At 47.5% G+C, this 13,539-nt stretch overlaps 1 protein-coding gene across 1 annotated transcript in view; it reads left to right on the top strand.

Annotated features, from left to right (window-relative positions):
• LCMT1 (leucine carboxyl methyltransferase 1) overlaps positions 3,618-13,539 on the top strand; it is a 67,447-nt gene continuing 57,525 nt past the window's right edge. The window contains exon 1 of the mRNA XM_005697619.2: positions 3,618-3,875. Within this exon, the coding sequence (XP_005697676.1) occupies positions 3,769-3,875 (107 nt within the window). The 5' untranslated portion in view covers positions 3,618-3,768. The remainder of the gene's footprint in view (positions 3,876-13,539) is intronic.

A 13,539-nucleotide genomic window follows, 5' to 3' on the forward strand; every position in this document is an offset into this window, starting at 1 on the left:
GGGCCATCACGAATGTTTTTGCTCATAACCCCAATGACATGGATTTTTGTGCTACACCGGGGTAGGCAGCAGCGAGTCAGTGAAAGAAGCTGGTGGATCAAAAGCATCTTCTGCTGCAGCCCTACCTCTTCCCCCATATTCACTGTTCCCTCAAACCCCTGGAGCATAGTGTCTCAGGACATTTTTTATTTCTAACCATCCAACGTCACAGGTTTTTGTTTCTGTCTCCGTCCAATCACAGGTGGTGCAGGGTTTCTGGGTAGTTCTAGGGAAAGAAAGCTGGATGGCGGGCCCTATAGAAGGCTATTCCCTTCCTCCAGAGAATGCCAGTCCACCTCCAGAGTGTTAGAATCCACATCCAGTAAGATCATTTTGTCTATGGGCTGGGTGGGGACCTCAAGCCCTAGATGACAGGATCAGTCCTTTGGCATGCTGGTAAGTAACAATGGGAAGCAAAACTCACAGGTGTTGACTGGGGGTGTGGCACTGAGAGAGCAGTTGAGTATCAATGCCCATTTCCCCCTACTTTTGTTTTTTTTTAATCAGGTCTCCGACCATGAACTGCCATGGGTGTGCACCTCCAAACCATTAGGTGTCAGGAGAGCACACAACAATCCCAAGAGAAGTTGCAGCACAGGAGATGGGCAAAGTCACTACCTTTGGCTGAACAGCAATGACTCAGGAGTCAATCAAGTGGTCATTCTTAAATCTTCCTGAGGTCATGGCCTCCTTCCTTTCTACAAACAACACAAAGGTTCATCCCCAGGACTACAAACACAAGTGCCCCAGGGGGGCACTACTTTCCCAAACAGAGTCCCTATGACTGCCCTAAGCAGCCAGTGACAGTCATCAGGCTAGACACAGTAAGCAAAGTGCTGTGGAACTCTAGCATCCATCAGTTAAGACTTTATGTTGTTTCCGATCTCAAGTAGGAGCCTCAGTGACCACCTGCCAGACAAAAGCCACACTCGATGGCACCTCATTCTGGGATATGGTCAATTAATGATAGTTTCTGCCTAGTTGGCCAGCATGAGACCACAGAGTGGAAAGAGATGGCAAAATCCATTTGAGAGAACAGAACATGAGCTAAAGCCCAAGCTGGCCAGCAACTGGCACTTACATCCAAGATAGTAACTGCTGCCTTGCAAACCAGTTAACTAGCAAAGGAACCCATAGTTAAACCTAATGAGGTATCCTCAATTGAGTTAGACCATCTTATTTGTGATGTAAATTGTTTTACTCCTTCAATCCCTATAGGGAAAGAGAGACTCCAACCCTAGGTTAATGGTGTTGGCTGACACTCAACACTCGACCCCAAAAGATGAGGTGGACAGCAATTTATGAGCCACATTTACCTACAGCTCAGGGGAAGACACCACATATCATGCAGGGCCACACAGGGGGTTGCGCTTGGGAACAGAATGAACAAGCCGGGGCTTGGGAAGCAGACTTTGTAATACCGAAGAATGGGAATGAGCCCTGGTTCCTGCCTATTTGAATAATTTAGCGGGCTGAACAGAACTGAAGTCTGCTACCTGGGAATGAGCAGGTACTGTGTCTGGTTCCTATGATAAGAAGGATAATATGGCTAGGGGAACTTTACCTGTGGGAGAAGAGGGAGTGGGCAATTGCAGTTAAGCCCTTTGAGGCCCTCTCAACTTTACTAGATGTTAGAACAGCTCTCAATGTTGAATCTTGGGGCTTCCCTGGCAGTCCAGTGGTTATGTCTCTGAGCTTCTACAGGAGGGGGCATGGGTTCAATCACTGGTCAGGGAGCTAAGATCCTGTATGCTGTGAGAGCGAGTGAGTGAGTGAAAGTCGTTCAGTTGTGTCCGACTCTTTGTGACCTCATGGGCTGTATAGTCCCTGGGATTCTCCAGGCCAGAATACTGGAGTGGGTAGCCTTTCCATTCTCCAGGGGATCTTCCCAACCCAGGGATCGAACCCAGGTCTCCCACAATGCAGGTGGATTCTTTACCAGCTGAGCCACAAGGGAAGCCCTGTATGCTGTGAGGTACAGCAAAAAGAAGAAAAAAACAATAGAACTCTAATTGCAGGCCTCATGCCACAAGAAGTTATTAAAAAGTAATTGAGTTCAATAATGTCACAGGATACAAAATAAATACAACCATCAATGGTATTTCTAGATACTAGCAATGAACATGTGGATGCCAAAAATTACAATACATTTACAATCACTAATAAAAATAATCAAATGTAAATCTAATAAAGTATGTCCAGGACTTGTATACTGAAAACTCTATAACACTGATAAAATAAATCAAAGGTCTAAATAAATGCAGAGATATGCCCATGGTCATGAATTTGAAGACAAACCATAGTAAAATGTCAATTCTCCCCAAACTGATAGATTTAATGTAATTCCTATCAAAACCCAGTATGCCTTTTTTCCTAGACATAGACAAGTTTAATCCAAAATTTTATGGAAAGATAAGGGAACTAGAATAGCCAAAACAACTTTGGAAAAGTAATAAAATGGGAGCAGTCAGTTCACTGTTTTAAAACTTATTATTAATGTATATCTACAGTATCCAGGACTGTGTAGTATTTGCAGAGACATAGATACATGGATCAATGAACACAGAACCCAGAAATAGTCCCACGCAAATATGCTGAACTAATTTCTGAGAAAGGTGCGAAAGTAGTTCAAAGGAGGAAAGATAGACTTTTCAATAGGCTACAGCTATGACATTACAGGCCAAAAACTTGGAATACTGGGCCAGCGAAGAACGAATATAATGGTTTCATTGACGTTCTATCAGGTGGTGATGGGTAGGGAGAAATAATGCACACTCAGCTCAGGATGAAAGCTCCAAGTGCTGGATAACGGTTTATTTCATCTTTCTGAATTCAGCTTCTTCTGATTGATTAGCGTCACAGGTTCTGGTGATGTTCCCATAAGCTCCCACACTGCAAAGCCAGGTCACCCGCAACTGAGCACACAGTCCTCCAGACTCCATGGGCCGTTCCAATAAACATCATTCTCAGGTGATACGAGATAGCAGGATGGCTCTCGGTAGCTCCAAAGGTACAGCCTCCTGCGTTTAAGTCTGCCGGAAAAGAGAGCTTTTTCTAGGTTTTGCGACTCCCATCCAACTCCTGGGATTCATTCCGACTGTACCAACCTGGTCACCACCACGACTTCACACACACACACTTGAAATGTAGCTAGGGTGATTTTGTGTGACTGGCGCGGAGTAGGCGCTCAATAAATATTTGCTGAGTTGCTGAATAAGACTGAGCCCCAACTCACTGTTAACACTGACACTTGTTTCTGGCTGGATACTCTGTCCTTCACACAACGCTGAGTGAGGATCCTGCCAGCTCTTCCGCCTTGAGTTAATTACAGTTATAAAATTCCCTGACTAGCTGTGGGAACCAGGTGGCCTTCCAAAGCAGCGAAGACTACACTTCCCGGAGAGCATTGCGGTGCTCTCTTGCGTCAATTTCAGTTTACTTTCTCCCTCAGGGAATTTCCGGGTTGTGTGGGCGGGGCCAAAGGAGTGATCCAATGGGCATCTCCTCAGGCCGAGGGGTGGGAAATTGTCCAATGAGCATCTCCATAGAGGGGCCAATCAGCGGGAAGCTGGGGCAGCCGCGGGTGGCGTCACTGAGCTGCGCCAGCTGAGCCTGGTGGGAGCCCAGCCCCTCTCTCCTGCTTTCTCTCCTTCTCACTCTTTCCTCAGGCGTCCGTCGATTGGGCTTCCATGTCTCCGGTGGACGCACCACCCCGAAACCTCCACACCCATGGCTGCTAGCCTGAGGAGGCCCTCTTTCACCGCCTGTTCTTCCCCTACCGACACGGACGACGAGGGCGTGCGGGGCACTTGCGAAGATGCTTCTATATGCAAGAGGTGCCTTGCTCGGCGCGGGGTTAGGGGCCAGCGTTCCGGGGGTCTGGGGCCTAGGTCGGGGGTGCGGGCTGTGTCTAAGGAATACACTTTTACGCCAAAAGGCGTCGGTCAACTCGTGTGACATATGTGAAATGCTCAGAGCAGGGATTCACCTACTTAACTTTTAATTATCCAACTTTTGCCGTTTGCCAGGCACGGTACAAGCCTGGGGTTATTGTGCCTGGGACATGGCGCCGAACCAGGCAAACATGGGCTTGGCCTTCTCGGAGCCACATTTTTGTTGGAAACAAGTGAAGCAAGTAATAACTGCAGTTTTGATGGGTTATGAGAAGTGCAGGTCCTCCCTCTTTCATAGGTTGCGTTTCACTGGGACTTGTTATGATCCCCATTCTGCACCTGAAACTCAGGCCAGTTAATGGGGGAGAAGACCTGTCCAGGGCCACTTGATATTTGCGTGCAGAGCCAATATTTTCCAGAGATGTTACCTGTGTGATATAGGAGTCTGCACTTTTAGGGGTGTGGTGAGGGCTGTGTGGGGGACGCTGTGAGCAGAGGTATGTGTCAAGTACCTGAAAGCATGAAAAAGAAAACATGAGGCTTGAGTGTATGCTACTCTTTCATTCATTCAGCAAAAATTGTTGAGAGCTTACTTTGGGTCAGGCTTTTCCTTTTGGTTGATAGGTATTCAGTGATTGAGAATAAAAGATGAGCAAGATTGACATGGTGTCTGAACTCACCTGCTTGCTTGGGAAAGGCAGGAAGCAAGTAATTACCCAGGAAGTAGCATAATTACAATTTTGTGTTGTGTGCTGAAAAGTATAGTGCACCATTAGAGTTTGTAATTTAGTTGATAATGTTTGAGCTGGGAACAGAAGATCTGAAAAAAAAAAGAGAGAGAATAAGCATGTAGGAGGGTGTTCAGGCAGAGCAAAGAAGGCTCATGGACGGTTAGAGGAACTGAATAAATGCTTTGGAAGCTGGGGCCCTGTAGGGACTGAGTCCAGAAAACCAAAGTTTTGGGTTAGGGCTGGCGCTTTGTGTAGGTTCTTGGAGACCAAGCATAGTGATGGAGAACACTGACTCTGGAGCCAGACTGTCACGCTGCTCCCGGATGTGGAAACTTACGCAGGCTTCTAAACTACTCTCTGTCTCAATCTCCTGATCTATAAAGTGGGGATGAAATGATATTCAGTCATCTGTTAAGTAAAGATGAAATGATATTCAATATTAGTAAAGCACTTAAAACAGTGTCTGGCATGTGCTAGGTGTTAGTGGTGGTTGATTACATAAATAAATACATTCATAAGTATTACAGGCGTGAAGGCAGTTCTTGGTGGAATTTGTGAACTTAAATGAACTATACCCAACTTATTTCTTCTCCAGCTTTTGGTTGCTGTTGACTACATCCGTGGCACTGTTGAATTAAGAGCAGTTTTTCTCATATTGGCTGCTGTGTGCTAAGAAAATCAGAAGTATCTTCCGAATTATCAGAGGAAAATAAAATACTTTTCAAGAGCAGGTTAGGGTTGCTGCTGCTGCTAAGTTGCTTCAGTTGTGTCCAACTCTGCGCAACCCCATAGAGGTTTACTTAATATCAGTTGGTAATGATTGGCTTATTTAATATTTGTTGGTGACATTTGTGGCCAGCTTGCTTGTTCGTGTGTGTGCTAAGTCACTTCACTTGTGTCCGACTCGTTGTGACCCAAATTCTGTAGCCCACCAGGCTCCTCCGTTCCTGGGATTCTCCAGGCAAGAATACTGGAGTGGGTTGCCATGCCCTTCTCCAGGGGATCTTCCCGACCCAGGGATTGAACCCGTGTCTCTTAGGTCTCCTGCATTGACAGGGGGGTTCTTTACAACTAGCACTACCTGAGAAGTCTGGCCAACTTGCTTACTTAAAGCTAATTAGCTACTATATATAAAAGAGATAAGTAAGAAGAACGTACTTTATAGCACAGGAAACTCTACTCAGTACTCCATAATGACCTTTATGGGAAAAGAATCTAAAAAGGAGTGGATATATGTCTATGTATAACTGGTTCACTTTGCTGTAACAGCAGAAACTAATGCAACATTATAAATCAACCATATTCCAATAAAATGATTTTAAAAAGAAGCAAATTAGCTATAAAATAGTTCAGACACAAAAAATACAGAGAAATAATGTAACTAGAGCATATCTTTCCTTGACTGTCTCTTGGATAGTTTTATAATCTCAGCTCTTCTCTGCTTCAGTTTTTAGTGCCCTCAGCCATCTCTCAACATTGTAGAGAAAGTTTGGGTTTGGAACTGCAGAGAATCTAAGGCAGTGGTTCCCAGCCTGAACTGCACACTAGCATAGCCTGTGAAGCTTTTAAAAGATATGCAGTTACTTGGGCCCAGTTCTGGATCCACTGAATCAGAACCTTCCGGGATGGGTCTTGGGTCTATAAAAACCAGACCTGTTTGCCATCTGGATGCATTCCTTCAGAGCCTTTTTTTTTGGGGGGGGGTGCACCAGGTTTTCTCTCATCTGGAAAAAAACATACAATGAGATGGTGAGAATCCATAAGTTAATGTTTTAAAAATGCTTTGCAGGATTCAAGGGCTTTCAAAGTCTGTGATACTGTGACCTGCGTCTTCCCTGTAATGTTTGGAACCCATAAGTCTTGACACAGATTCATCTTGTTAAATAGGGATTCCTTGTGTGGGCACATTATTGTGTTTCTGCCTCAGTTTCCTTATCTTGAAAAGGAGGTAGCAATAGTCACTGGCCTTTTGGATGGGAGGATTAAGGATTAAATGAGATCATGCAGAGGTTGGCACAGGATCTGGCATGAAGAAAAGCCTAAAGTAAATTCTTATTGCTAGTTTTAATTTGCCTCCAGTCTGAATGTTATTTGTTTGAAGTTACTGAAATAGCTATGGGTTCGACTGGTTCCTGCCACCCTGAGTTATAGCTGTAAGATCCCTAAAATAATGTTCAAAGAGCCAGTTAGCTCCCCAGGGCTCCTGCTGCTCTGCTGTTTCTTTCTTTTTTTAATTAATTAATTTGTCTGCACTGGGTCTTAATTGTGGCATGCCGGATCTTTCATTGCAGCATGCAGGCTCTTGATTGCAGTGCACAGATTCTCTAGTTGTGGCTTGTGGGCTTCGTTGCTGTGTGGAATGTGGGATCTTAGTTCCCCAACCAGGGATCAAACCATTAGTTCCTCTGCATTGGAAGGTGGATTCTTAACCACTGGTCCACCAGAGAAGTCCCCGTTGTTTTTGTTTTAATTTGCTCTCTACTTTGGTACAGGGCCCTTCCTGGTGTTAGAGAGCTGTTGTGAGGATTAAATGTGGAGTGCCTCCAGCAGTGCTTGGTACACAGTAGGTGTTCAAAATTGGTAGTCGTTGTCATCAGCAGCATCCCATTGTCCCCAGTCTTCATCATCGTCACTACCACAGACTCTGTCCCTCTTACAGTCCAATAGTTAGAGCTCTTGTGATCAGGTATACTAGGTTTCTGTCTAAGAATCCCGTCTGATTCAACAGCTATCTGTAAAGCACTTAGCATTCTTGCTAACTTACCCCCACTCCCCATTCCTCCTCTCCTATCGCCCACTTCGCCCCTTGCCCCTCAGTCAGTTTCCCACTCTTGTGTACCTTTGACCTCCAGCCCCCTCCTGCAGCCCTCACTGAGTCCTTTGAAATTACTACTCTGATCACCAGCCACCTCTATTTCCTTCGCCTCTCTTTAGTCGTTCCCTCCCTCTCTTTGCACTGACCCTGGCCCTTCCCCGAGAGCATCATTTACTTGAAGCAAAGTCACACCTCTGTTTTCTCATACCACGGCTGCCCTAGCACGCGTGCGTGCTTAGTCGATTCAGTTGTATGTGACTCTCTGCAACCCTATGGACTATGGCCTGCCAGGCTCCTCTGTCAATGGGATCCTCCAGGCAGGAATACTGGAGTGGGTTGTCATTTCCTTCTCCAGGGTCCTAGCATTAGGACGGTCAAAATTTGTGTCCTTACTGCCCTTTGTCTCCTCCCCTCATTTCTTTGAGACCCCAGTCCCCGCATCCTCTCCTCCATATTACTGTTTTCTGTCTGTTTGCTGGTTACTCACCTAATTCATTGACGACCTGGGCACCTGGCCCACAAGCCTTCCTCTGCCTCAGTTCATGCCATCATCCTAGTTGACTTTGCAGTGTGTGTGTGCAGGACCCACCCTGTAGGCGGGGCACTTGCTTTCTTGAACACCTTGCCTGCAGTGATACCTCTGCTCATTCGCCTCTATTACCATTCCTGCCATAACCCCTGGATTTCCAGGTGCTGTGTATACCACCTTACAGATGAACAGTGCAGCACCCTTCAACCCCAGTCTCTTTTCAGCATGCTTGATCAGTTATTTCTGCTCTGCCTTCAAAACCCTGGGACGTCCATGGTTTTCTCCAGCCTTTAGATGCTTCCCTATAGGGGAAGCTTCCCTATAGTCAGCATCTGACTGACTCCTGCCTGTCAGTTGGGCTCAGAGTTCATAGTCCATTCCCTGGTAATTCTCTTGGCAGTGCCTTTATCTCCCTTGCCCTTCATCCTAGTAAACCTCACACCCTGGATTGAACCAAACTCTCCATTTCCAGCTTGAATACTGATGGTAGAAATTACACAACAGGGCAACTTGGCCTTGTGTGGATTCGTGTCAGCCAGCCTCATCTGCACCGTTACAGAGCTGACTCATTCATTCCAGTATGATGCTTTGGCTAGCTCCCTTTCCCACTTTCCAGAGACTTAAATCAGACATTTTTCACTTTCCTCCAGCTTTTGATTTACTCCGCCTTCCCTTCATCCTCAAGATAACCAGGGTGATGCCAGGGTATTGTGTCACAGAAACTGGAAGCCTTCAGATTGGCACTCAGTTAACTTCCCTGCTAGAAACTTTACCATCCTTGCCTACCGTGAGAGTTGTCAGTGTCCTCTAGCAGAGACCATTAGAAATATATCTAATTTAGTTAAACACGGTTTTTTTTTTTCTTTTAATTTGAGTATAGCTGCTTTCAGAATCACTGCAGATGGTGACTGCAGACATAAAATATAAAGATGCTTACTCCTTGGAAGAAAAGTTATGACCAACCTAGATAGCATATTAAAATGCAGAGACATTACTTTGCCAACAAAGGTCCATTGGCCAAGGCTATGGTTTTTCCAGTGGTCATGTATGGATGTGAGAGTTGGACTATAAAGAAAGCTGAGTGCCGAAGAATTGATGCTTTTGAACTGTGATGTTGGAGAAGACTCTTGCAAGGAGATCCAACCAGTCCATACTAAAGCAGGTCAGTTCTGGGTGTTCATTGGAAGGACTGATGGTGAAGCTTAAACTTCAGTACTTTAGCCACCTGATGCAAAGAGCTGACTCACTGGAAAAGACCCTGATGCTGGGAAAGGTTGAAGGCAGGAGGAGAAGGGGACGACAGAGGATGAGATGGCTGGATGGCATCACCAACTCGATGGACATGAGTTTAAGTGAACTCCGGGAGTTGATGATGGACAGGGAGGGCTGGTGTGCTGTGGTTCATGGGGTCGCAAAGAGCCAGACACAGCTGAGCAACTGAACTGAACTGAACTGATAGCTGCTTTAGGGGCTTCCCAGATGGTTCAGTGGTAAACAACCTCCCTGCAATGCAGGAGACGGAGGTAGACTTGGGTTTGACCCCTACGTCGGGATGATCCTCTGGAGGAGAAATTGGCAACCACTCCAGTATTGTTGCTGGGAAAATCCCATGGACAGAGGAGCCTGGCGCGCTACAGTCCCAGGGGTTGCGGGGTTGGGCACAGCTACACACGCACACGTAGTAGCTTTATGCTGTTGTGTTAGTTTCTGCTGTTCCGCGTAGTGACTCAGACATATGTATATGTGCATCCCTTCTTTTTTGGATTTCCTTCCTATTTAGATCCCACAGAGCACTGAGTAGAGTTCCCTGTGCTATACAGTGGGTTCTCATTATTTGTCCGTTTTACACATAGTGGTGTCTATATGCCGGTCTCCTAATTCATCCCTCCCCCTCTTCCTGCCTTGATGTCCATATGGTCGTTCTCTGCATTTGTATCTGTTTCTGCTTTGCATATAGGTTCATCTGTACTATTTTCTAGATTCCCAATATATTCATTAATATATGGTATTTATTTTTCTCTTTCTGACTTCACTGTGTATGACAGTCTCTAGGCCCATCCACATCTCTGCAAATGGCACAATTTTGTTCCTTTTTATGGTAAATGGATTTAATGACTCATTCTCGTGAGAGAGTGCTCACCTCATGGGGAGCTTTGGGGTCTCTCCATAAGGGGTGTTAGAAAGAACTTACAGGATTTAGGCTTTGGTTGGATAATTCAGTGGGGGTGTTTCAAGGAAGCAGGGATTTGCCCAAGATTGGGTGCTCACAAGAGGCAGAGACAGCTGTGATTTCGTAGGTAGCTTAGTCTTTTCAAGGAGGTGTGACAGACTTCCCTAGTGGTGCAGTGGATAAGAGTCCACCTGCCAATATAAGGGACATGGGTTTGATCCCTGGTCCGGGAAGATCCCGCATGCTGCGGAACAAGTAAGCCTGAGCGCCACAACCGCTGAAGGCTGCGCACGTAGAGCCCACGCTATGCAACAAGAGAAGCCGCTGCGATGAGAAGCCCGAGCACCGCATCAGAGTAGCCCCTGCTCACCGCAGCTAGAGGAAGCCTGCGCAAAGCAATGAAGACCTAGCACAGCCTGAAGTAAACTCCAAAAAAAAGAGAATTAAGATAAATTACCAAATTTATATAAAAAGGAAGGAGGTGGCGTGACTAGAGTCAGACACGCTGTGGTTAATAAAGAAGCCACAGTCACTCAACGTCAGCTGGGGGAGAGGAGTATTTGGGACCCTGTAGCGGGCCTTGGTTTTGTCTGAAGGAGTCCTAGTTTTGTCTCCCCTCATCACTGTTTTAGTGTGACCTTGTGCAGGTCGTCCTGTGAGATTGTTCCTGTCCAGCCGGAGGACAGCGTGGCCTCCGTGAGCACCAGGCAAGCATCTAACAGCAGTGAAGCCTGGCTCGCGGCGCCAGGCCCACTCCTGGGGGTTAGCACCACTTTTCTTTATTTTCATCGGGGAGGAGTTGAGTCTTAGAAAGATAGGTGTTGGCCAGGCAGAAGATAATGAGACGTCGAAGAGCATAGAGATTGAAGCTCTTGAGATTGGAGTGTTAGGGGACCTTGACCTCTGGTGGGGGCTAGGTAGAAAGAATTCTGGGGAGGTTGTCAGAGAACAAAGCAGGAAAGTTCCTGAGGGTTTTAAAGTGGGGGAACTGACATGCTTTGAGTTTGTGTTCTAGAAAAATCCCCAGGGGCTTCCCTGGTGGTCCGCTGGTTAAGAATGCTTGCCAGTGCGGGAGACACGGGCTCGATCCCTGCTTCAGGAGGATCTCCCATGCTGCGGGGCAGCTCGGCCTGTGAGCTGCAACTACCGAGTCCACATTCTAGATCCCGTGAAGAGAAGCCACTGCAACAAGAAGCCGGCTTGCTGCAACCCGAGAAAGCCTGCGTGCAGCCTTGAAGACCTACCCCAGTCAAAGCTAAATACAAATTTAAAGAAAAGTCCCCAGCAGCTGTTGGGGAGACAGCCTGGCAACGGATGGAAAGTCTGTTTCGTTTTCTTCCTGTTGGCTGTAGCCCTTGCTCACCTGACCTGGCGCAGAATGTCCTTATTGTTTTGCCCGCTTCTAGTCTGGCCACCTCCCCTGTCCCAAGTGTTTATGCCGTGGCCAGGGTGATTTTTCAGACTCACAAATGTTACCCTGTCACTTTGTTACTTGAACCTTTTTGATTCTCAATCCGCCACAAGGTAAAACGTGACACTCGGTGGTAGGACACACCTCACCTTTCCTGATCAAATCACGATGCTCCAGATCTATCCCTGCCAACCGGAAATCTCTGTTTGGTTGTCTCAGAATGACCTCGGGCTTCCGGTAGCTCAGCTGGTAAAGAATCTGCCTACAGTGCCGGAGACCTGGGTTCGATCCCTCAGTTGGGAAGATCCCCTGAAGAAGGGAATGGCTACCCACTCCAGTATTCTGGCCTGGAGAATTCCATGCACAGAGGAGCTTGGCAGGTTACAGTCCTGGGGGGGTCTCAAAGAGTCAGACACAACCAAGCAACTTTCACTTTCAGAATGACCTCAAATTCATTATTTCCGAAACTGCACTCTAGATCATCTTCCCCAATTTTCTGAAGAGCCATCCCTCCCCCACCCCCTGCCTCCAAGTCAGTGGATGGTGCCCCTTTCCACTTGGCTCACGAGTGAAAAAGATTGGAGTCATCATGGAACTGCCCTTTCACTTACCTTCTCTGCAATCAATTACTCAGACCTTAGAATATACCTGGAAAATATTTCTGGAATCTATTTCCTTCCCTCCACCTCCATGGCTGCTGTCTCAGTCCACACTCAGGTCATCCGTGATCTGAGCCAGGGCACTAATCTAATCTGCCAGCTGAGCTCCCCAGTGGTGCTTCCCTCCCCAAATCCAGTTCTCACACCGAAGCCAGAGGTTTGGGAAAGGTGCCCGGGCCCATGTCACTCCCTGTTTTAATGGCTTTTTATTGCTGGAGTAGGAAATGGCAACCCACTCCAGTATTCTTGCCTGGAAAATTCCACGGACCAAGGATCCTGGCGGGCCTCAGCTCACGGGGTTGCAAAGAGTCGGACACAACTGAGCGCGCACAGGCCCTGCCTGCTCCACCCTGCTTCTCCAGTTTTGCTTCCCCTAACTCTTGCCCTTCTCTCCACCTCCCTCCCAGTTCCTCCAGCATGCCCTGTGCCTGCCTTCCCTGGGGCCTTTCAGTAGGCCAGCCCCTCCCGAAATGCTTTCTCCCTCCCTCCCTTGTCTGATCAGCTCCACGTCATCTCTCAGACTAATTTCTCCACCTGATGTTCTTTACTGAGACCCTGCTCGGTTTACGGAGGCCCTGTGGTAGTGACAATGTAGCAGTGAATGAAGCAGGCACAACTGGCGCCCTTATGGGGCATGTAATGGGGGAAGCAGCCAGGAAACAAACCAGCAACATACCTGGCACCTGCACTGGTGGGCGCTGCCGCAGGAGTGTTGGAGGGAGTTGCCCCGTGAGCTGGGATGCCCAGGGACAGTCCCACCAAGAAGGTCAGTGCTGGGGAGGAAGTGAGCCCAAGGATGGACAGCTGGAGAAGCAGTGTCCCAGGCAGAGGGTCCGAAGGCCTTGGAGAAGGAGCTGGCCCAGCTGGTCGAGAAGTAGAAAGACCCAGGTGAAAGAGGAGGAGAGGAGCTCTTGTGGGGACCCAGGTTTCAGTGTCAGCCAGATGGGAGCCGCCGAGGGTCTTGGGGTGGAACAGGATCCTTTCAGCGTCTGTGTTGAGAACAGGTTGTAGGGGGCAGCATGCAGGCAGGGAGACGTGCCCTCGGAATAGCTCAAGTCAGACGCTAGGGGCTTGAATGAGGATTGTAGTGGTAGAGATGCTGGGAATCCATGATTCTGGATACACTGAAGGCCGAGCTGATAGAGCATATTGACGGATCAGATAATATGGTAAGACTGAGGAGTCATAGATGGCACCGAGGCTTTTGGCTTGTGTCAGATATGACTTCTTCAAGGAGGCCTCTCAGGCACCTGCAGACAATATATAGCCCCTGTTCCATGTTCTTGTGACAC

This window comes from Capra hircus, chromosome 25 (assembly GCF_001704415.2).
Source record: "Capra hircus breed San Clemente chromosome 25, ASM170441v1, whole genome shotgun sequence".
In the NCBI taxonomy this organism is placed as follows: Eukaryota; Metazoa; Chordata; class Mammalia; order Artiodactyla; family Bovidae; genus Capra; species Capra hircus.